At 39.2% G+C, this 21,398-nt stretch overlaps 1 protein-coding gene across 1 annotated transcript in view; it reads right to left on the reverse strand.

The window, feature by feature from the left end:
- Positions 1 to 21,398, reverse strand: part of LOC130921858 (RNA-binding protein 38-like) — a 43,693-nt gene that overhangs the window by 15,243 nt on the left and 7,052 nt on the right. The window contains exons 2-3 of the mRNA XM_057846189.1: positions 7,554 to 7,677; positions 1,880 to 1,934 (exon numbers count right to left, since the gene is read on the reverse strand). Coding sequence (XP_057702172.1) covers positions 1,880 to 1,934; positions 7,554 to 7,677 — 179 coding nt within the window. The remainder of the gene's footprint in view (positions 1 to 1,879; positions 1,935 to 7,553; positions 7,678 to 21,398) is intronic.

Consider the following 21,398-nt stretch of genomic DNA (forward strand, 5'->3'; position numbering starts at 1 on the left):
CGATAATATCTCTTTAAAGTTGTGGCGTCTGTAATTCTGATCTCGCGTGCTTTCACCTCCAGATAGGGTTTTGCTGTTTAAAAAACATAAAATTTTTTTTTTAAAAAAGCCCTCCTGTTCAAAATTTTTCTTCCCCCAGAAAATTGAGATTTTAAGCTTTCCAATGATGTATCACACGTGCATATAGGACAATTTTGAAATTTGGCCAAATTGGAGGTCCCAGAGCGGACTTCAAGTCAATTGAGTGTTTTCCGCCATATATATTGACAAAGTAAATATTGAAATAAATACATACTGAAACAATTACAAAATGACATTTTGAATAATTTCTAGCGGTGTCAAACGATTGAAATTTTTAATTGTGTTAATTACAGCTTAAAAATTAATTAATCGCAATTAATCGCAATTAATCGCAATTCAAACCATCTCTAAAATATGTCATATTTTTCTGTAAATTATTGTTGGAATGGAAAGATAAGACACAAGATGGATATATACAATCAACATACGGTACATAAGTACTGTATTTTTTTTATTATAACAATAAATCAGCAAGATGGCATTACCATTATTAACATTCTGTTAAAGCGATCCATGGATAGAAAGACTGGATAGAAAGACTTCTAGTTCTTAAAAGATCAATTTTAATACAAGTTATAGAAATTTTATATTAAAACCCCTCTTCATGTTTTCAGTTTAATAAAATTTGTAAAATTTTCAATCAAAAAATAAACTAGTAGCCCGCCGTTGTTGATGTCAATAATTACTTACACAATGCTCACGGATGCTGAAGCCTATAAAATCAGTCGCACCCAAGCACCAGCAGAGGGCGGCAAAACTCCGAAAAACACAACAAGTACACCTTTCACTGTACTGTCATTTTAATCTGTTTGAGCGGGGCATTTGTGCATTAATTGCGTCAAATATTTTAACGGGATTAATTTAAAAAATTAATTACCGCTCGTTAAAGCGATAATTTTGACAGCCCTAATAATTTCATTATTTAAATTTGCCATGCCATAAAACCAGGCAGCAGAATTAGGAGACTGACTGGGGTCATGTATGAATTTTACTATAAGACATTACATTTTGTCAAATTAGCAAAGTTAAAAATCGCCTCGTCATATTGTACCTAGTGTACAAGTTAACATTTGCTACTATTGAATTAAGTCATCACTATGCAGCAGCTGTTATATAGCAAATTGAGCCTGATGGCTGAACAAGTGTATTGTTTATTTTCTTTTCAATGAAGATCAATTAGAAATTGAGCCTGATGGCTGAACAAGTGTATTGTTTATTTTTTTTTCAATGAAGATCAATGGTGGATTCCCTTTGTAAATTGAATGATAGCAATGGTGGATTCCCTTTGTAAATTGAATGATAGTGTTTGACATGACCAATTCTGGATTTAAAATGTAAAACCACAAAAGGCAACCTTATGAATGTACATATACTATGAGTTTATCTTAAATCTGGAGGTGGTGCTATGCGGCAGTGTGGGGAGCGTTAGGAGTCACTAATTGAGTGAAACACTCATTTGCTGCTCAGCAGACCACAACGTCCCTGAGAGGTTAACCCTTCCAGAATAGCGAGTTCACCCAAAAGGGTTACAAAAGTCAATAGGCTGCTGGCAAAACTCAACAAGTGAGTCAAACATTCACCTTTGGAATTCCCTTCTATTACCGCAGATATGTGAGCTATTTCACTGGCCTAGAAAATTCTAATATGCTAATAGTGGAGCTGCATGCAGGTCCAGATACTGACATGTACTTTCCAGAGGCCCTGTTTGTCCAAGAAAAAGTGTCCTAGTGGCATCGCACAAAGCGTCTAACACAAGAGCCCGCACACACACAACAAGCGCCCACTCCCTTTCACTTACCCATACTGCCTCTGGATAAATGCTGGGTGAATGGGCTGCACTCCGATGGATATGCCTGCAAGATACGAGGTCGACTGTCAGACACACACACAAACGCACACATTTGCATTTGCAGAGGAGGAACAGAGAACAATACATAGAGACCATGGGGAGACAGAGGCAGGGCCTGTTTCCATCTTTGTGCAAACAATGTGCAGTACAGTGAAACCTCGCTGTATCTCGTGCCATTTTTCGCACAAAATTACGGATTTTTAAGTGATGGTTTCTATTGTTTTCACGCGATTATTCAGGTGTAGATGCAGCGGAATTCATACAGGTGAGACAGAACAGATCACACTGAAACTCATTTGACATGGGAGTCAGTCACATGATTGGTGAAAAACGAGAGCAAAACTGGTCAGGGAGGCTGCCAAAAGGCCGTCAGCAACACTGAAGGAAGAAATAGGAATTTTGTTTCGTAAATGTGACAACAATCTCCTATTTTTCTCATTCGGTAAGACGTTGTAATCTCCCAAATTCGTCCGGGAAGATTTGTTATGGTCTGACGAGAATGTGGCTAAACTTCTGGGCTATAATCCTAAAAGGTATGTTGGCCCAAACAACACTGCTCATCACTACAAAAACATACAGTGGGGCAAATAAGTACTTAGTCAACCACTGATTGTGCAAATTCTCCCACTTGAAAATATTAGAGAGGCCTGTAATTGTTAATATGGGTAAACCTCAATCAAGAGACAGAATGTGGAAAAAAAAAAAAAAGAAAATCACATTGTTTGATTTTTAAAGAATTTATTTCCAAATTAGAGTGGAAAATAAGTATTTGGTCACCTACAAACAAGCAAGATTTCTGGCTGTCAAAGAGGTCTAACTTCTTCTAATGAGGTCTAACGAGGCTCCACTCGTTACCTGTATTAATGGCACCTGTTTTAACTCATTATTGGTACAAAAGACACCTGTCCACAAGCTCAGTCAGTCTCACTCCAAACTCCACTATGGCCAAGACCAAAAAGCTGTCGAAGGACACCAGAGACAAAATTGTAGACCTGCAACAGGCTGGGAAGACTGAATCTGCAATAGGTAAAACGCTTGGTGTAAAGAAATCAACTGTGGGAGCAATTATTAGAAAATGGAAGACATACAAGACCACTGATAATCTCCCTTGATCTGGGTCTCCATGCAAGATCTCACCCCGTGGCGTCAAAATGATAACAAGAACGGTGAGCAAAAATCCCAGAACTACATGGGGGGACCTAGTGAATGACCTACAGAGAGCTGGGACCACAGTAACAAAGGTTACTATCAGTAACACAATGCGCCGCCAGGGACTCAAATCCTGCACTGCCAGACGTGTCCTCCTGCTGAAGCCAGTACACGTCCAGGCCCGTCTGCGGTTTGCTAGAGAGCATTTGGATGATCCAGAAGAGGACTGGGAGAATGTGTTATGGTCAGATGAAACCAAAATAGAACTTTTTGGTAGAAACACAGGTTCTCGTGTTTGGAGGAGAAAAAATACTGAATTGCATCCGAAGAACACCATACCCACTGTTAAGCATGGGGGTGGAAACATCATGCTTTGGGGCTGTTTTTCTGCAAAGGGACCAGGACGACTGATCTGCGTAAAGGAAAGAATGAATGGGGCTATGTATCGAGAGATTTTGAGTGAAAATCTCCTTCCATCAGCAAGGGCATTGAAGATGAGACGTGGCTGGGTCTTTCATAGGGGTGGGTATCTTTGGGCACCTAACGATTCGATTATAAATCGATTATTGATGCCCCCTCCCCCCATTTTTTATTTTTATTTTTATGGTTTGTATATTTGTTCCAAAATTGTTCAAAAATCCTCTCAGGCTAAATAAACCAAACTACTATTTTAGTATCAAGTTACCGGTTAAAAACAGTAAATAAAATACTCAAGTCCCCATTCTGTATCAGCAGCTTTAAACTACATTCAATTAATTTAATGTTGTGAATCAACCGTTAAAGTTGTTAAAATTGCGCCCGTTATTCCATATTTTCCCTCATGTCTACTTTCGACATGTGAAAGTTTTAAAACTGTTTCATCATTTAAAGACAGATTCAAGTCAAGATTTTGCCGATTTAGGGGTATTTTAGATAAAAAGTAATTAGGTTCTCTACAACAGAGCCTTCTAGAGAAGTGTACCGCTTTAAGATGGCGCCTGTTTACTAGCGCGGGAAAGTCTGTCATTTCACATCTAGTCTAGATATATGTTATATCTACCATAGCCGTATGTTGCCGTATGTTTGTAGCAACTAGCAACTGGACGCTGTTTGTAGCAGCTGACGGTCACAGTCAGGTATTATTGTTTTTTTTTTTAACCTAGCGGCATTAGCTGCCCATGATATTTACTCTCGGTCCATTCCTCATTGCGTCCCGAAGACCGCGCTGACTGCGTTTTATTTCCGCTTTACCTGGTATAATTCAATAATTGGAATTTGGATGTTTGTGAATCGTTCTTGAATCTTCCACGGCCGAATCGCGAATAATCTAAGAATCGGAAATTTTGCACGCCTCTAGTCTTTCAGCATGACAATGATCCCAAACACACAGCCAAGGCAACAAAGGAGGGGCTTCGTAAGAAGCATTTCAAGGTCCTGGAGTGGCCTAGCCAGTCTCCAGATCTCAACCCCATAGAAAATCTGTGGAGGGAGTTGAAAGTCCGTGTTGCCCAACGACAGCCCCAAAACATCACTGCTCTAGAGGAGATCTGCAAAAATACCAGCAACAGTGTGTGAAAAGCTTGTGACGAGTTTGGCCTCCGTTATTGCCAACAAAGGGTACATAACAAAGTATTGAGATGAACTTTTGGTATTGACCAAATACTTATTTTCCACCATGATTTGCAAATAAATTCTTTAAAAATCAAAATATGTGATTTTGGTTTTTTTCCCACATTCTGTCTCTCATGGTTGACGTTTACCCATGTTGACAATTACAGGCCTCTCTAATATTTTCAAGTGGGAGAAATTGCACAATTAGTGGTTGACTAAATACTTATTTGCTACACACTAGCTAAACTGGTGGCATCATTATTATTAGTTTTTTTTGTGTTTTTTTTTTTTTTTTTTAATATTTTTTTATTTTGATTATTATATATACTCGCCTCTTGATTTGGTTTTAATTAATTGAAATTTACATGCTATAAATCACATATTAACTCATTGTCTGCCATTGACAGATGTTCAGTTCATTTAAACTGGGAAGTCTGGCTGTGAGCGCTCAAGTATCACTGCCACTGACGGGTGGCGGTAGATGTCCAATCCATTTTGACTAGGAGGTTATTCCGTGCCAACCCTCCCAGTCAAAATGGATAGGACGTCTAGCACAGTCAGTGGTAGCCAATGAGCTACTGATGAAAATGTTTAGAATGCTCCATCTTTGAATTTATAGAGGGGTGCATAGACCTTTTTGTTTATATATCTACTGTCTGCCTGTCAGTGATACACTGTATGTTTTGTTGTTTTAAGTATTTGGTGTTTAAACATGCAAGGTTTAATTTTCTCTTGTTTACAAAGAAATTTATCCCAAAAACTTCAACTGGGCGTGACAGATGATTGAAGGAAGCATTTGCCTCCCATTAGATGAACTGTGCCAATGGTTCTGATGTTACTGATGGGTCTTTCCTGGTTTTCTTATAATGTACGGTGGTACCTCTACATACGAAGTTAATTCGTTCCAGGAACTTGTTTGTAAGTCGAAATGATCGTATGTCAAGCAGGATTTCCCCATAAGAATACATTATAATTCCATTAATTTGTTCCACAGCCAAAAAACCTTCACTAAATCCTTAATGCGTGCTGTACCTGAACGCATCGTGTGGCTGACGTCACAGTGAGATAGAGAGTGTGTTAGACGTGTTCCTTTCCTTTTAAATCTTTTTTTTTTGCTGGCGTCAGCGGACAGTAGGCGTGTTGTGTTGCGCAAGTTGATGGAATAAATGTTTAGAAATCTGATGAAACTGGCGAAATCGTTGGCAATGTTATCAGGTCATAATAATTGTCACCTTAACTTATTAAGGCTGGTGAACTGAGGTCAGAGGAGGACCGTCGAGACCGTCGACATTCTACTGCCATATTGGCGAGCCAGTTCATGGATGCGCACGCCATGCTCATATTTTTCAATCATCTTCATTTCAATGGTAAGCGTTAGAGATGTCCGATACTTTGAAAATGACGTGGGTCCGATCACGTCATTTTCAAAGTATTGGAATCGGCAAAAAAATATCGGACATGCCTTTTTTTAATATAGATATATTTTTAATTAAATCGTTTTCTAATTGTATGTAACGTTACAGACAAAATGTCTTACACTCATCCAGAGTCTGTAGTTTTGGCTTAAAGTAGGGCTATCAAATTTATCAAGTTAACGGCGGTAATAACATTTAAATGTTTAATGCAATGAACGCATGCGCTGCACAACCCACTCACGCATTTTCGCGTTGAATCTATAATGGCCCCATCTTACGTATTCATAGAATTAAAAGGCAACGTAAAATGAGTAGAGAGAATTTTGGCAGCCTTTGAAGCCTTTTTTTAATTGGCTAAAGCCTTACAATCCCTCTCTCAACCATTAGAATTATCGTGGCAAGCAATGTGGGGAAGAAAGGTAGTAGTTAATCTTTTTCTTAACACCCTATGTTATATCCCAACGCAGAGAAAATATATCAATTGGTACCATGACGCACAGTCATGGTTGCACTTCCCATCAAGCATTTGGGCAGAAGTTAAATGGCAGCAGTATCATTTACTGAAAGCTCAACAAATACACTCGATGGCAGTATTTAGTCACAATATACAAAGTCACATTTATCCTTTATGAATGACAAGTCTTTCTATCCGTGGATCCCTCTCACAGAAAGAATGTTAATAATGTAAATGCCATCTTGAAGATTTATTGTCGTAATAAACAAATACAGTACTTATGTACTGTATGTTGAATGTATATATTCGTCCGAGATTTATTCATTTTTTTCTTAATGCATTGCCAAAATGTATATGATCGGGAAAAATTATCGGGAATGATTGGAATTAAATCGGGAGCAAAAAAAAAAAAAAAAAAAAAAAAAGCAATCGGATCGGGATATATCGGGATCGGCAGATACTCAAACTAAAATGATCGGGATCGGATCGGGAGCAAAAAAAACATGATCGGAACAACCCTAGTAAGCGTCACCTTTTTCACCACCTGCACTAACCTTGGAACCCGAGTTTTCTCTCACAAGAAAATCCGCCATGCGTCAATCTTTCGGCAAAACAAAGAAACAGCGGCGTTGTCATAACAGTCATATTTCGAGCATGTCGTCGGATGTAGAAACAGATGGAGAGTCAAATTTTATGTCGCATGTCAACAAAATCGTGTGTCGAAGCGATCGTAAGTTGAGGTACCACTGTATTTTAAACCTCTGTGACAAAGATTGGTTCACCGTCGTAGAAAAATGGCTGATTATTACTCTGGATATGACAAATGTTAAATAACAGTTTGCAAGCCTTTTTTCATATATATATTTAAGCCTGTATATCAAGAACAGGCTCTGGTTTGATCTTTCAAATCAGCCATAACTGGATTGGGCTGATTGATCAGGATGGAAACATGTTAGGTTCCTGAAATGAATCCAAAAAAAAAAAAAAAAAAAAAAAGAAAGAAAACATGTCCCACCTGTTTGTATACTGCGAGGCTTCGCACCAAGGTAGGCCAGGTTGACGTTGGCTTTCCTGCCGTCAATAATGGGGTTGGGATCCTTGCAAGCTCTCTCAGCAGCCCCTCGGTCTGTCATCGTTACCTGGTGAGAAACATTGTAATGTGAATAATTATGGATTGCAGGATTTTCAAGACGGTAGTCTACAGGCAAAGACTGTTTTTGGAAAAACGACAAAGAAATAAATAAAAATGTTAAGTTGAAAAAAATGAGAAATTACAAATATGTGTTATTATAAGCCATTTATTAACAATACTTAAATTAGTCTTGCAAAAAGGCTCTGTTTTGAAATACAGTTTTAACAAACAAACAAAAATACAATCCATTGGTACAGGTTTGTTCGGATATAGAACATACAATTTCGCCATTGCGTTTCCAAACGTAGCACCGGGCGCAATTAAAATGTGGTTAAAATAATGAAACTTTTTACGCTTTTTCTTAATAGCACGTTTTAGCCTGGTTTTCCATGCTGCCAGGCTTATAAAAAAACCTAATTTGTTAAGAATTAGGACAGAGTTATGTCTTGCGGTAGAGGCGTCAAAACGTTGGCTATACACCAAACAAAACTTCATGACATTGTTGTTTTTGGCAGCCCTTTTAATTTTCCTCTTAGTCTTAGTCTTTTTGGAACACTTATTAGTCTTAGTCATATTTTAGTCATTTCAAAATCTGACAGTGTTCGTCCAGTTTTAGTATACAATTCTCAAAATATTTTTGTCTATAAACTTCAAAAGTTTTAGTCCATGAATAAATCAATAAATACAAGGTTTGACATTGACAGACGAGCACATAATTGTAGTCTACAACGACATCACCATCTTCATGATGATAATAGACACTCAGCAGGAAAACAGCACATTATTTGCAATTACCGTATTGGCCCGAATATAAGACAGCCCTGATTATAAGACGACCCCCTCTTTTTCAAGACTCAAGTTTGAAAAAGACTTTTTGAACACCAACTTAATTTTTATACAGAAAATAATTACAGTACATCTAAAACAAATAATTATAACAATATATTTGAGAGAAAAAGCATGTTATTTTGCCTCAAATATTAATATCTGAACATTTAAATATGTAAACTAAAGTGCAGTCACATTTGTAAATGAATGGCTTCTGGTTTTTGAAATGTAAATAAACCAGTCTATAGTGATAAAACAACAAAATTGCAATAACTGCATTAACCATCCAAGTCAAGTCTAACTGTAACTGTAGTCTTGAAACAAATCTGAATAAGGAAAAACATTGCAATAAAATAATGTAAACTGGTTAAACTTGAGAGTAGCTGAGATGTGTCATGACAGAACATCGCTTCAATAATATCTGGCGCCATCTAGGTAGTAAATGGGTATAATGACTAGACCGCCAATATAAGATGACCCCAATTTTTCAGTCTTATTTCAATGCTAAAAACACCGTCCTACATTCGGGCCCATACGGTAATTAAACTCACCTGGATGCCATGAACTGCATGTAAAAAGGTTTCCAAGAGTTTAAGAAGACACTCACCGTGCTAAATGCTAATGTTACAAGTTAGTTTAGTGTGTGGTGATCACTCATCACAGACCTTTAAAGGCTAAAGCAACATGGCAGATAGATCTAGCAAAGATAAGAAAGCAAAACTTACCAAGCAGCACCTGACACGTTTCACAAAAGGAGCCTGGAATGGGCACACGCTTTCTTAACGGTATATGGGGCGGGGCTGGGGATGGGGGGCGCAGCACGTCACATGAGTGAAACGACCAAACACTGCTAAAATGCGTGCTAACCACACATACAATAAGAAAATGTCGCACATTGTAAACTTATGACTGGAACTAAGGCAACCTTTCATCTTGTTAGAGGACAACTGGCATCCATCTTGTCATGCTCTTGTCTCCCAAGAAAAGTAGTATACACACACAGCTATTAGCTGCTTATAATGTTTCATACATTAGTTACAAAAATTGTACAAATGTCCTGTCAGGCTTAAATAAACTACTATTTCAGTATCAAGTTAACAGTTCAAAACAGTAAATAAAATACTCAAGTCCCCATTCTTTATCAGCAGCTTTAAACTACATTGAATTAATTTAATGTTGTGAATCAACCGTTAAAGTTATTAAAATTGCTCCCGTTATTCCATAATTTCCCTTCTGTCTACTATCGACATGTTAAAGTTTTAAAACTGTTGCATCATTTCAAGATAGATTCAAGTCAAGATTTTGCCGATATAGGGGTATTTTAGATAAAAAGTTAATTAGGTTCGCTCGGAAGGTTCGCTACAACAGCCTTTCAGAGAAGTCTACTGCTTTAGGTTGGCGGCTGTTTACTAACGCTCACAAGTCTGTCATTTCGCATCTAGTTCTCCTATATGTGCCAATGCCGCCGAGTCCATCATTTTGCATCTAGTTCCATATACATGTGATATCTACTGTAGCATTATGTGGATGTAGCTTGTAGCAACGTGGGCGTTGTTTGTAGCGGCTGTCGGCCGCAGTCAGGTATTATTTTTTTATCTAGCGGCATAAGTTGTCGGTCCGTGCCTCATTGCGTCCCGCAGACCACGCTGACTGCGTTTTATTTCCTCTTTATTTGGCATAATTCAATAATCGGAATTTGGATGTTTGTGAATCTTTCTTGAATCTTCTACAACCGAATCGCGAATACTGTAAGAATTGGAAATTTCGCACGCCTCTAGTTTTTAGCGCGTCACCGTGACGTCATCGTCATGAAAAACTTGTTCGTTGACAAAATATTTTCGTTATCGTCAGGGGCGTTACCAGGGGGATGCAGGGGTGGGTGTTGCCCAACCACGGACACGCTCTGCCCACCCAAAGAAAACTGGATGTAGTACTAACAGCAGTCTGTGCACCGCGTATGGTATCCCATTCATATAGTACTGATGTGTTCTAAGTTTTAACCTTTGCGTAGTTACCTCCTCTTTCACCTTAAAAAAAAAAAAAAAATGAAATGAAATGTTGGTTTTGTTCTTAGGGGGCGCTACACACATTTACGCATATTTTTATTTATCTATTTATTTATTTATTTATTTTACATTTTATTAAAGTTTTCACCAGTGTTCACCTGGCTGTTGAGTTTGGTGAGTTTCGAAGCATTCTGAGGGGGTCAAAGTAGGGCTCAAAGCGTCAGCGGGACAAAGAATGACTGCTAGGGGGCGCTACATAGTGTATTTGGAATTTTTCTTTACACGGTGTCAAAGATTGCACCTGTCTTGACCTGCCTGCTGATTTTGGTGTATTTTGAAGCATTCTAAGGAGGTCAAATTGAGCTCAAAGCGGCTGCGGAACAAAGAATAACTATAATAACTAGAAACTGCAATTTCGGGAGAAATTACACACCTTGGTCTTTCCTCTGTGGAGATACAGATCTTAGCCCCACTCAGGTCTATCAATAGAATGGATCATAATGCCAGTCATTGGCAAAAAACAAAGTAAAAGCCGTTAGAAATGAATGGGAGAATTGGACGTCGATGGACGTCAATGGCGGCACCTTTCATAATTGTTAATGGAATCGGGGAAGTTTGGGGGACACGTCCTAATGATATCTAGTCATTTTCTGTTGATTTGGGGAAAAAAAAAAATTTCCCATTGAAAATGAATGGGAAAAATTTTGGACGTCCATGGACGTCAATGGCATCACCCCCCATAAGCGGAAATGCAATCGGGGACATTTGGGGGACAAGTCCTAATGATATCTAGTCATTTTCTGTTGATTTGGGGAAAAAAAAAAAATTCCCATTGAAAATGAATGGGAAAAATTTTGGACGTCCATGGACGTCAATGGTATCAATTTACATAAGCGTCAATGGAATCCAAGTACATTGGCATCAATAAAATGAACAAACATGAAGAAATGCCATTGGAAATGAATGGGAAGTTTGGACGTCCCTGGACGTCAATGGCATCACCCTCCATAAGCAGCAATGCAATCGGGGACATTTGGGGGCCACGTCCTATTGATATCTAGTCATTTTCTGTTGATTTGGGGAAAAAAAAAATTTTCCCATTGAAAATGAATGGGAAAAATTTTGGACGTCCATGGACGTCAATGGCAGCACCCCCCATAAGCGTCAATGGAGTTGGAGACGTTTGGGGTATACGTCCTATTGATATCTGGTCATTTTCTGTTGATTTGGAGAAATTTAGTTTTTTCCCCATTGAAAATGATTGGGAAAAATTTTGGACGTCCATGGAAGTCAATGGCGGCACCCTTCATAAGCGTCAATGGAATTGGGGAAGTTTGGGGGACACGTCCTATTGATATCTGGTCATTTTCTGTTGATTTGGGGAAATTTTGTTTTTTCCCCATTGAAAATGAATGGGAAAAATTTTGGACGTCCATGGCAGTCAATGGCATCGACATCCATATAGTCAATAGAATCCAAGTACATTGGCATCAATAGATTTGACATGCATGGCCGTCAATGGCATCAATGCAATGTAAATTCCATTGAAATCCCATTGTAAGTGAATGGGAACTTTTCCCATTAGAAATGAATGGGAGAGTTTTTGGCCAATTTCCGGGGAACCGTAAAGTTTTGCCAAATTCTGTATACAACTTTTATGCCCCTCACCGTCCCGGAATTTTTGATACCCAAATTATGTGATTTGGTCAAAAATTGTAGGACTAGATACATTTTGAAACTTTTTTTTTTTTCCGGAAAATTGCCGTTTACGGGCGAAGGGAAAATTTTTCGGGTCCGTTTGAAAAATTCCCATCGTTGCGCGAAAATTCCGGTCGTGCCGATATTTGAACGGTGCCGATCGGTCAAACGGTTCGGGCTGTGCAGCGTGCGTTTTTTTTTCATTCAAAATGAATAGGAAAGTTTTTGGCAAATTTCCGGGGAACCGTAAATTTTTGCCAAATTCTGTATACAACTTTTATGCCCCTCATCGTCCCGGAATTTTTGATACCCAAATTATGTGATTTGGTCAAAAATTGTAGGACTAGATACATTTTGAAAAAAAAAAAAAATTCTGGAAAATTGCCGTTTGCGGGAAAACGGAAAATTTTTCGGGGCCGTTTTTAAAAAAGCCATCGTCGCGCAAAAATTCCGGACGTTTCGATATTTGAACGGTGCCGATCGGTGCAGCGGTTCGGGCTGTGCGGCGCGCCGAAAAAACGCGGAGAATAAGATGAATAATAACTAGAAACTGCAATTTCGGGAGAAATTACACACCTTGGTCTTTCCTCTGTGGAGATACAGATCTTAGCCCCACTCAGGTCTATCAATAGAATGGATCATAATGCCAGTCATTGGCAAAAAACAAAGTAAAAGCCGTTAGAAATGAATGGGAGAATTGGACGTCCATGAATGTCAATGGCATCACCCTCCATAAGCGGCAATGCAATCGGGGACATTTGGGGGACACGTCCTAATGATATCTAGTCATTTTCTGTTGATTTGGGAGAAAAAAAAAAATCCCATTGAAAATGAATGGGAAAAATTTTGGACGTCCATGGACGTCAATGGTATCAACTTACATAAGCGTCAATGGAATCCAAGTACATTGGCATCAATAGAATGAACAAACATGAAGAAATGCCTTTGGAAATGAATGGGAAGTTTGGACGTCCGTGGACGTCAATGGCATCACCCCCCATAAGCGGCAATGCAATCGGGGACATTTGGGGGAGACGTCCTAATGATATCTAGTCATTTTCTGTTGATTTGGGGAAAAAAAAAATTTCCCATTGAAAATGAATGGGAAAAATTTTGGACGTCCATGGACGTCAATGGTATCAACTTACATAAGCGTCAATGGAATCCAAGTACATTGGCATCAATAGAATGAACAAACATGAAGAAATGCCATTGGAAATTAATGGGAAGTTTGGACGTCCGTGGACGTCAATGGCATCACCCTCCATAAGCAGCAATGCAATCGGGCACATTTGGGGGAAACGTCCTATTGATATCTAGTCATTTTCTGTTGATTGGGGGAAAAAAAAAAAAATTCCCATTGAAAATGAATGGGAAAAATTTTGGACGTCCATGGACGTCAATGGTATCAACTTACATAAGCGTCAATGGAATCCAAGTACATTGGCATCAAAAGAATGAACAAACATGAAGAAATGCCATTGGAAATGAATGGGAAGTTTGGACGTCCCTGGACTTCAATGGCATCACCCTCCATAAGCAGCAATGCAATCGGGGACATTTGGGGGACAGGTCCTATTGATATCTAGTCATTTTCTGTTGATTTGGGGAAAAAAAAAAATTTCCCATTGAAAATGAATGGGTAAAATTTTGGACGTCCATGGACGTCCATGGCAGCACCCCCCATAAGCGGCAATGCAATCGGGGACATTTGGGGGACACGTCCTAATGATATCTAGTCATTTTCTGTTGATTTGGGGAAAAAAAAAAATTTCCCATTGAAAATGAATGGGAAAAATTTTGGACGTCCATGGACGTCAATGGTATCAACTTACATAAGCGTCAATGGAATTGGGGAAGTTTGGGGGACACGTCCTATTGATATCTGGTCATTTTCTGTTGATTTGGGGTAATTTTGTTTTTTCCCCATTGAAAATGAATGGGAAAAATTTTGGACGTCCATGGCAGTCAATGGCATCGACATCCATATAATCAATTGAATCCAAGTACATTGGCATCAGTAGATTTGACATGCATGGCCGTCAATGGCATCAATGCAATGTAAATTCCATTGGAAATCCCATTGGAAGTGAATGGGACTTTTCCCATTCGAAATGAATGGGATAGTTTTTGGCAAATTTCCGAGGAAGCGTAATTTTTTTCCAAATTCTGTATACAACTTTTATGCCCCTCACCGTCCCGGAATTTTTTATGCCCAAATTATGTGATTTGGTCAAAAATTGTAGGACTAGATACATTTTGAAACTTTTTTTTTTTTTCGGAAAATTGCCGTTTACGGGCGAACGGAAAATTTTTCGGGGCCGTTTGAAAAATTCCCATCGTCGCGCGAAAATTCCGGTCGTGCCGATACTTGAACGGTACCGATCGGAGGTACGGTTCGGGCTGTGCGGCGCGCCGAAAAAAACGTCGACAATTATTGAATAATAATAATAATAACTAGAAACTGCAATTTCGGGAGAAATTACACACCTTGGTCTTTCCTCTGTGGAGATACAGATCTTAGCCCCACTCAGGTCTATCAATAGAATGGATCATAATGCCAGTCATTGGCACTAAACAAAGTAAAAGCCATTAGAAATGATTGGGAGAATTGGACGTCCGTGGACGTCAATGGCGGCACCACTCATGAGCCTCAATAGAATTGGAGAAGTTTGGGGGGACACGTCCTATTGATATCTGGTCATTTTTTGTTGATTTGGGAAAAAAAAAAAAATTCCCATTGAAAATGAATGGGAAAATTTTTGGACGTCCATGCACGTCAATGGTATCAACTTACATAGGCGTCAATGGAATCCAAGTACATCGGCATCAATAGAATGAAAAAACATAATTAAATGCCATTAGAAATGAATGGGAAATTTGGACTTGCATAGCCGTCAATGGCGGCACCCTCCATAAGCGTCAATGGAATTGGGGAAGTTTGGGGGACACGTCCTATTGATATCTGGTCATTTTTTGTTGATTTGGGGAAAAAAAAAAAATTCCCATTGAAAATGAATGGGAAAAATTTTGGACGTCCATGGACGTCAATGGTATCAACTTACATAAGCGTCAATGGATACCAAGTACATTGGCATCAATAGAATGAACAAACATGAAGAAATGCCATTGGAAATGAATGGGAAGTTTGGACGTCCATGAACGTCAATGGCATCACCCTCCATAAGCAGCAATGCAATCGGGGACATTTGGGGGACACGTCCTATTGATATCTAGTCATTTTCTGTTGATTTGGGGAAAAAAAAAAAATTCCCATTGAAAATGAATGGGAAAATTTTTGGACGTCCATGGCCGTCAATGGCATCGATATCCATATAGTCAATTGAATCCAAGAACATTGGCATCAATAGATTCGACATGCATGGCCGTCAATGGCAATGCAATGTAAAGTCCATTGGAAATCCTATTGAAAGTGAATGGGAACTTTTCCCATTAGAAATGAATGGGATAGTTTTTGGCAAATATCCGGGGAACCGTAAATTTTTTCCAAATTCTGTATACAACTTTTATGCCCCTCACCGTCCCGGAATTTTTGATGCCCAAATTATGTGATTTGGTCAAAAATTGTAGGACTAGATACATTTTGAAACTTTTTTTTTTTTCACGGAAAATTGCCGTTTGCGGACGAACGGAAACATTTTCGGGGCCATTTGTAAAATTTCCTGTGTCACGCGAAAATTCCGGTCGTGCCGATACTTGAACGGTGCCGATCGGTCTAACGGTTCGGGCTGTGAAGCGCGCGTTTTTTTTCCATTCAAAATGAATAGGAAAGTTTTTGGCAAATTTCCGGGGAACCGTAAAGTTTTGCCAAATTCTGTATACAACTTTTATGCCCCTCAATGTCCTGGAATTTTTGATGCCCAAATTATGTGATTTGGTCCAAAATTGTAGGACTAGATACATTTTGAAACTTTTTTTTTTTTCCGGAAAATTGCCGTTTACGGGCGAACGGAAAATTTTTCGGGGCCGTTTGAAAAATTCCCATCGTCGCGCGAAAATTCCGGTCGTGCCGATACTTGAACGGTACCGATCGGAGGTACGGTTCGGGCTGCGCGGCGCGCCGAAAAAAACGTCGACAATTATTGAATAATAATAATAATAACTAGAAACTGCAATTTCGGGAGAAATTACACACCTTGGTCTTTCCTCTGTGGTGATACAGATCTTAGCCCCACTCAGGTCTATCAATAGAATGGATCATAATGCCAGTCATTGGCACAAAACAAAGTAAAAGCCATTAGAAATGAATGGGAGAATTGGACGTCCATGGACGTCAATGGCGGCACCTTTCATAATTGTTAATGGAATCGGGGAAGTTTGGGGGACACGTCCTAATGATATCTAGTCATTTTCTGTTGATTTGGGGAAAAAAAAAAATTACCATTGAAAATGAATGGGAAAAATTTTGGACGTCCATGGACGTCAATGGTATCAACTTACATAAGCGTCAATGGAATCCAAGTACATTGGCATCAATAGAATGAACAAACATGAAGAAATGCCTTTGGAAATGAATGGGAAGTTTGGACGTCCATGGACGTCAATGGCATCACCCCCCATAAGCGGCAATGCAATCGGGGACATTTGGGGGACACGTCCTAATGATATCTAGTCATTTTCTGTTGATTTGGGGAAAAAAAAAAATTTCCCATTGAAAATGAATGGGAAAAATTTTGGACGTCCATGGACGTCAATGGTATCAACTTACATAACCGTCAATGGAATCCAAGTACATTGGCATCAAAAGAATGAACAAACATGAAGAAATGCCATTGGAAATGAATGGGAAGTTTGGACGTCCCTGGACGTCAATGGCATCACCCTCCATAAGCAGCAATGCAATCGGGGACATTTGGGGGACAGGTCCTATTGATATCTAGTCATTTTCTGTTGATTTGGGAAAAAAAAAAAATTTCCCATTGAAAATGAATGGGAAAAATTTTGGACGTCCATGGACGTCAATGGTATCAACTTACATAAGCGTCAATGGAATCCAAGTACATTGGCATCAATAAAATGAACAAACATGAAGAAATGCCATTGGAAATTAATGGGAAGTTTGGACGTCCGTGGACGTCAATGGCATCACCCTCCATAAGCGGCAATGCAATCGGGCACATTTGGGGGAAACGTCCTATTGATATCTAGTCATTTTCTGTTGATTTGGGGAAAAAAAAAAAATTCCCATTGAAAATGAATGGGAAAAATTTTGGACGTCCATGGACGTCAATGGTATCAACTTACATAAGCGTCAATGGAATGCAAGTACATTGGCATCAATAGAATGAACAAACATGAAGAAATGCCATTGGAATAAATGGGAAGTTTGGACGTCCCTGGACGTCAATGGCATCACCCTCCATAAGCAGCAATGCAATCGGGGATATTTGTGGGACACGTCCTATTGATATCTAGTCATTTTCTGTTGATTTTGGGAAAAAAAAAAAAATTCCCATTGAAAATGAATGGGTAAAATTTTGGACGTCCATGGACGTCAATGGTATCAACTTACATAAGCGTCAATGGAATCCAAGTACATTGGCATCAATAGAATGAACAAACATGAAGAAATGCCATTGGAATAAATGGGAAGTTTGGACGTCCCTGGACGTCAATGGCATCACCCTCCATAAGCAGCAATGCAATCGGGGATATTTGGGGGACACGTCCTATTGATATCTAGTCATTTTCTGTTGATTTGGGGAAAAAAAAAAAATTCCCATTGAAAATGAATGGGTAAAATTTTGGACGTCCATGGACGTCAATGGCAGCACCCCCCATAAGCGTCAATGGAGTTGGGGACGTTTGGGGTATACGTCCTATTGATATCTGGTCATTTTCTGTTGATTTGGAGAAATTTATTTTTTTCCCCATTGAAAATGAATGGGAAAAATTTTGGACGTCCATGTAAGTCAATGGCGGCACCCTTCATAAGCGTCAATGGAATTGGGGAAGTTTGGGGGACACGTCCTATTGATATCTGGCCATTTTCTGTTGATTTGGGGTAATTTTGTTTTTTCCCCATTGAAAATGAATGGGAAAAATTTTGGACGTCCATGGCAGTCAATGGCATCGACATCCATATAATCAATTGAATCCAAGTACATTGGCATCAGTAGATTCGACATGCATGGCCGTCAATGGCATCAATGCAATGTAAATTCCATTGGAAATCCCATTGGAAGTGAATGGGAACTTTTCCCATTCGAAATGAATGGGATAGTTTTTGGCAAATTTCCGAGGAAGCGTAATTTTTTTCCAAATTCTGTATACAACTTTTATGCCCCTCACCGTCCCGGAATTTTTGATGCCCAAATTATGTGATTTGGTCAAAAATTGTAGGACTAGATACATTTTGAAACTTTTTTTTTTTTCACGGAAAATTGCCGTTTACGGACGAACGGAAAATTTTTCGGGGCCATTTGTAAAGTTTCCTGTGTCACGCGAAAATTCCGGTCGTGCCGATACTTGAACGGTGCCGATCGGTCTAACGGTTCGGGCTGTGAAGCGCGCGTTTTTTTTCCATTCAAAATGAATAGGAAAGTTTTTGGCAAATTTCCGGGAAACCGTAAATTTTTGCCAAATTCTGTATACAACTTTTATGCCCCTCACCGTCCCGGAATTTTTGATGCCCAAATTATGTGATTTGGTCAAAAATTGTAGGACTAGATACATTTTGAAACTTTTTTTATTTTTCGGAAAATTGCCGTTTACGGGCGAACGGAAAATTTTTCGTGGCGGTTTGAAAAATTCCCATCGTCACGCGAAAATTCCGGTCGTGCCGATACTTGAACTGTGCCGATCGGTGCTACGGTTTGGGCTGTGCGTTGGCTCAAAAAAACGCGGAGAATAAGATGAATAAATAACTAGAAACTGCAATTTCGGGAGAAATTACACACCTTGGTCTTTCCTCTGTGGAGATACAGATCTTAGCCCCACTCAGGTCTATCAATAGAATGGATCATAATGCCAGTCATTGGCAAAAAACAAAGTAAAAGCCGTTAGAAATGAATGGGAGAATTGGACGTCCATGGACGTCAATGGCGGCACCTTTCATAATTGTTAATGGAATCGGGGAAGTTTGGGGGACACGTCCTAATGATATCTAGTCATTTTCTGTTGATTTTGGGAAAAAAAAAAAAATCCCATTGAAAATGAATGGGAAAATTTTTGGACGTCCATGGACGTCAATGGTATCAACTTACATAAGCGTCAATGGAATCCAAGTACATTGGCATCAATAGAATGAACAAACATGAAGAAATGCCATTGGAAATGAATGGGAAGTTTGGACGTCCATGAACGTCAATGGCATCACCCCCCATAAGCGGCAATGCAATCGGGGACATTTGGGGGACACGTCCTAATGATATCTAGTCATTTTCTGTTGATTTGGGGAAAAAAAAAAATTTCCCATTGAAAATGAGTGGGAAAAATTTTGGACGTCCATGGACGTCAATGGTATCAACTTACATAAGCGTCAATGGAATCCAAGTACATTGGCATCAAAAGAATGAACAAACATGAAGAAATGCCATTGGAAATGAATGGGAAGTTTGGACGTCCCTGGACGTCAATGGCATCACCCTCCAAAAGCAGCAATGCAATCGGGGACATTTGGGGGACAGGTCCTATTGATATGTAGTCATTTTCTGTTGATTTGGGGAAAAAAAAAAAATTCCCATTGAAAATGAATGGGTAAAATTTTGGACGTCCATGGACGTCAATGGCAGCACCCCCCATAAGCGTCAATGGAATTGGGGACGTTTGGGATATACGTCCTATTGATATCTGGTCATTTTCTGTTGATTTGGAGAAATTTAGTTTTTTCCCCATTGAAAATGAATGGGAAAAATTTTGGACGTCCATGTAAGTCAATGGCGGCACCCTTCATAAGCGTCAATGGAATTGGGGAAGTTTGGGGGACACGTCCTATTGATATCTGGTCATTTTCTGTTGATTTGGGGTAATTTTGTTTTTTCCCCATTGAAAATGAATGGGAAAAATTTTGGACGTCCATGGCAGTCAATGGCATCGACATCCATATAATCAATTGAATCCAAGTACATTGGCATCAGTAGATTCGACATGCATGGCCGTCAATGGCATCAATGCAATGTAAATTCCATTGGAAATCCCACTGGAAGTGAATGGGACTTTTCCCATTCGAAATGAATGGGATAGTTTTTGGCAAATTTCCGAGGAAGCGTAATTTTTTTCCAAATTCTGTATACAACTTTTATGCCCCTCACCGTCCCGGAATTTTTGATGCCCAAATTATGTGATTTGGTCAAAAATTGTAGGACTAGATACATTTTGAAACTTTTTTTTTTTTCACGGAAAATTGCCGTTTACGGACGAACGGAAAAATTTTCGGGGCCATTTGTAAAGTTTCCTGTGTCACGCGAAAATTCCGGTCGTGCCGATACTTGAACGGTGCCGATCGGTCTAACGGTTCGGGCTGTGAAGCGCGCGTTTTTTTTCCATTCAAAATGAATAGGAAAGTTTTTGGCAAATTTCCGGGGAACCGTAAATTTTTGCCAAATTCTGTATACAACTTTTATGCCCCTCACCGTCCCGGAATTTTTGATGCCCAAATTATGTGATTTGGTCAAAAATTGTAGGACTAGATACATTTTGAAACTTTTTTTATTTTTCGGAAAATTGCCGTTTACGGGCGAACGGAAAATTTTTCGTGGCGGTTTGAAAAATTCCCATCGTCACGCGAAAATTCCGGTCGTGCCGATACTTGAACTGTGCCGATCGGTGCTACGGTTTGGGCTGTGCGTTGGCTCAAAAAAACGCGGAGAATAAGATGAATAAATAATAAGTACAACTAGAAACTGCAATTTCGGGAGAAATTACACACCTTGGTCTTTCCTCTGTGGAGATACAGATCTTAGCCCCACTCAGGTCTATCAATAGAATGGATCATAATACCAGTCATTGGCACAAAACAAAAAGCCATTAGAAATGAACTGGAGAATTGGACGTCCATGGACGTCAATGGCGGCACCCTTCATAATTGTTAATGCAATCGGAGACATTTGGGGGACACGTCCTATTGATATCTAGTCATTTTCTGTTGATTTGTGGAAAATAAAAAAATTCCCATTGAAAATGAATGGGAAAAATTTTGGACGTCCATGGACGTCAATGGTATCAACTTACATAA

This window comes from Corythoichthys intestinalis, chromosome 9, assembly GCF_030265065.1.
Source record: "Corythoichthys intestinalis isolate RoL2023-P3 chromosome 9, ASM3026506v1, whole genome shotgun sequence".
In the NCBI taxonomy this organism is placed as follows: Eukaryota; Metazoa; Chordata; class Actinopteri; order Syngnathiformes; family Syngnathidae; genus Corythoichthys; species Corythoichthys intestinalis.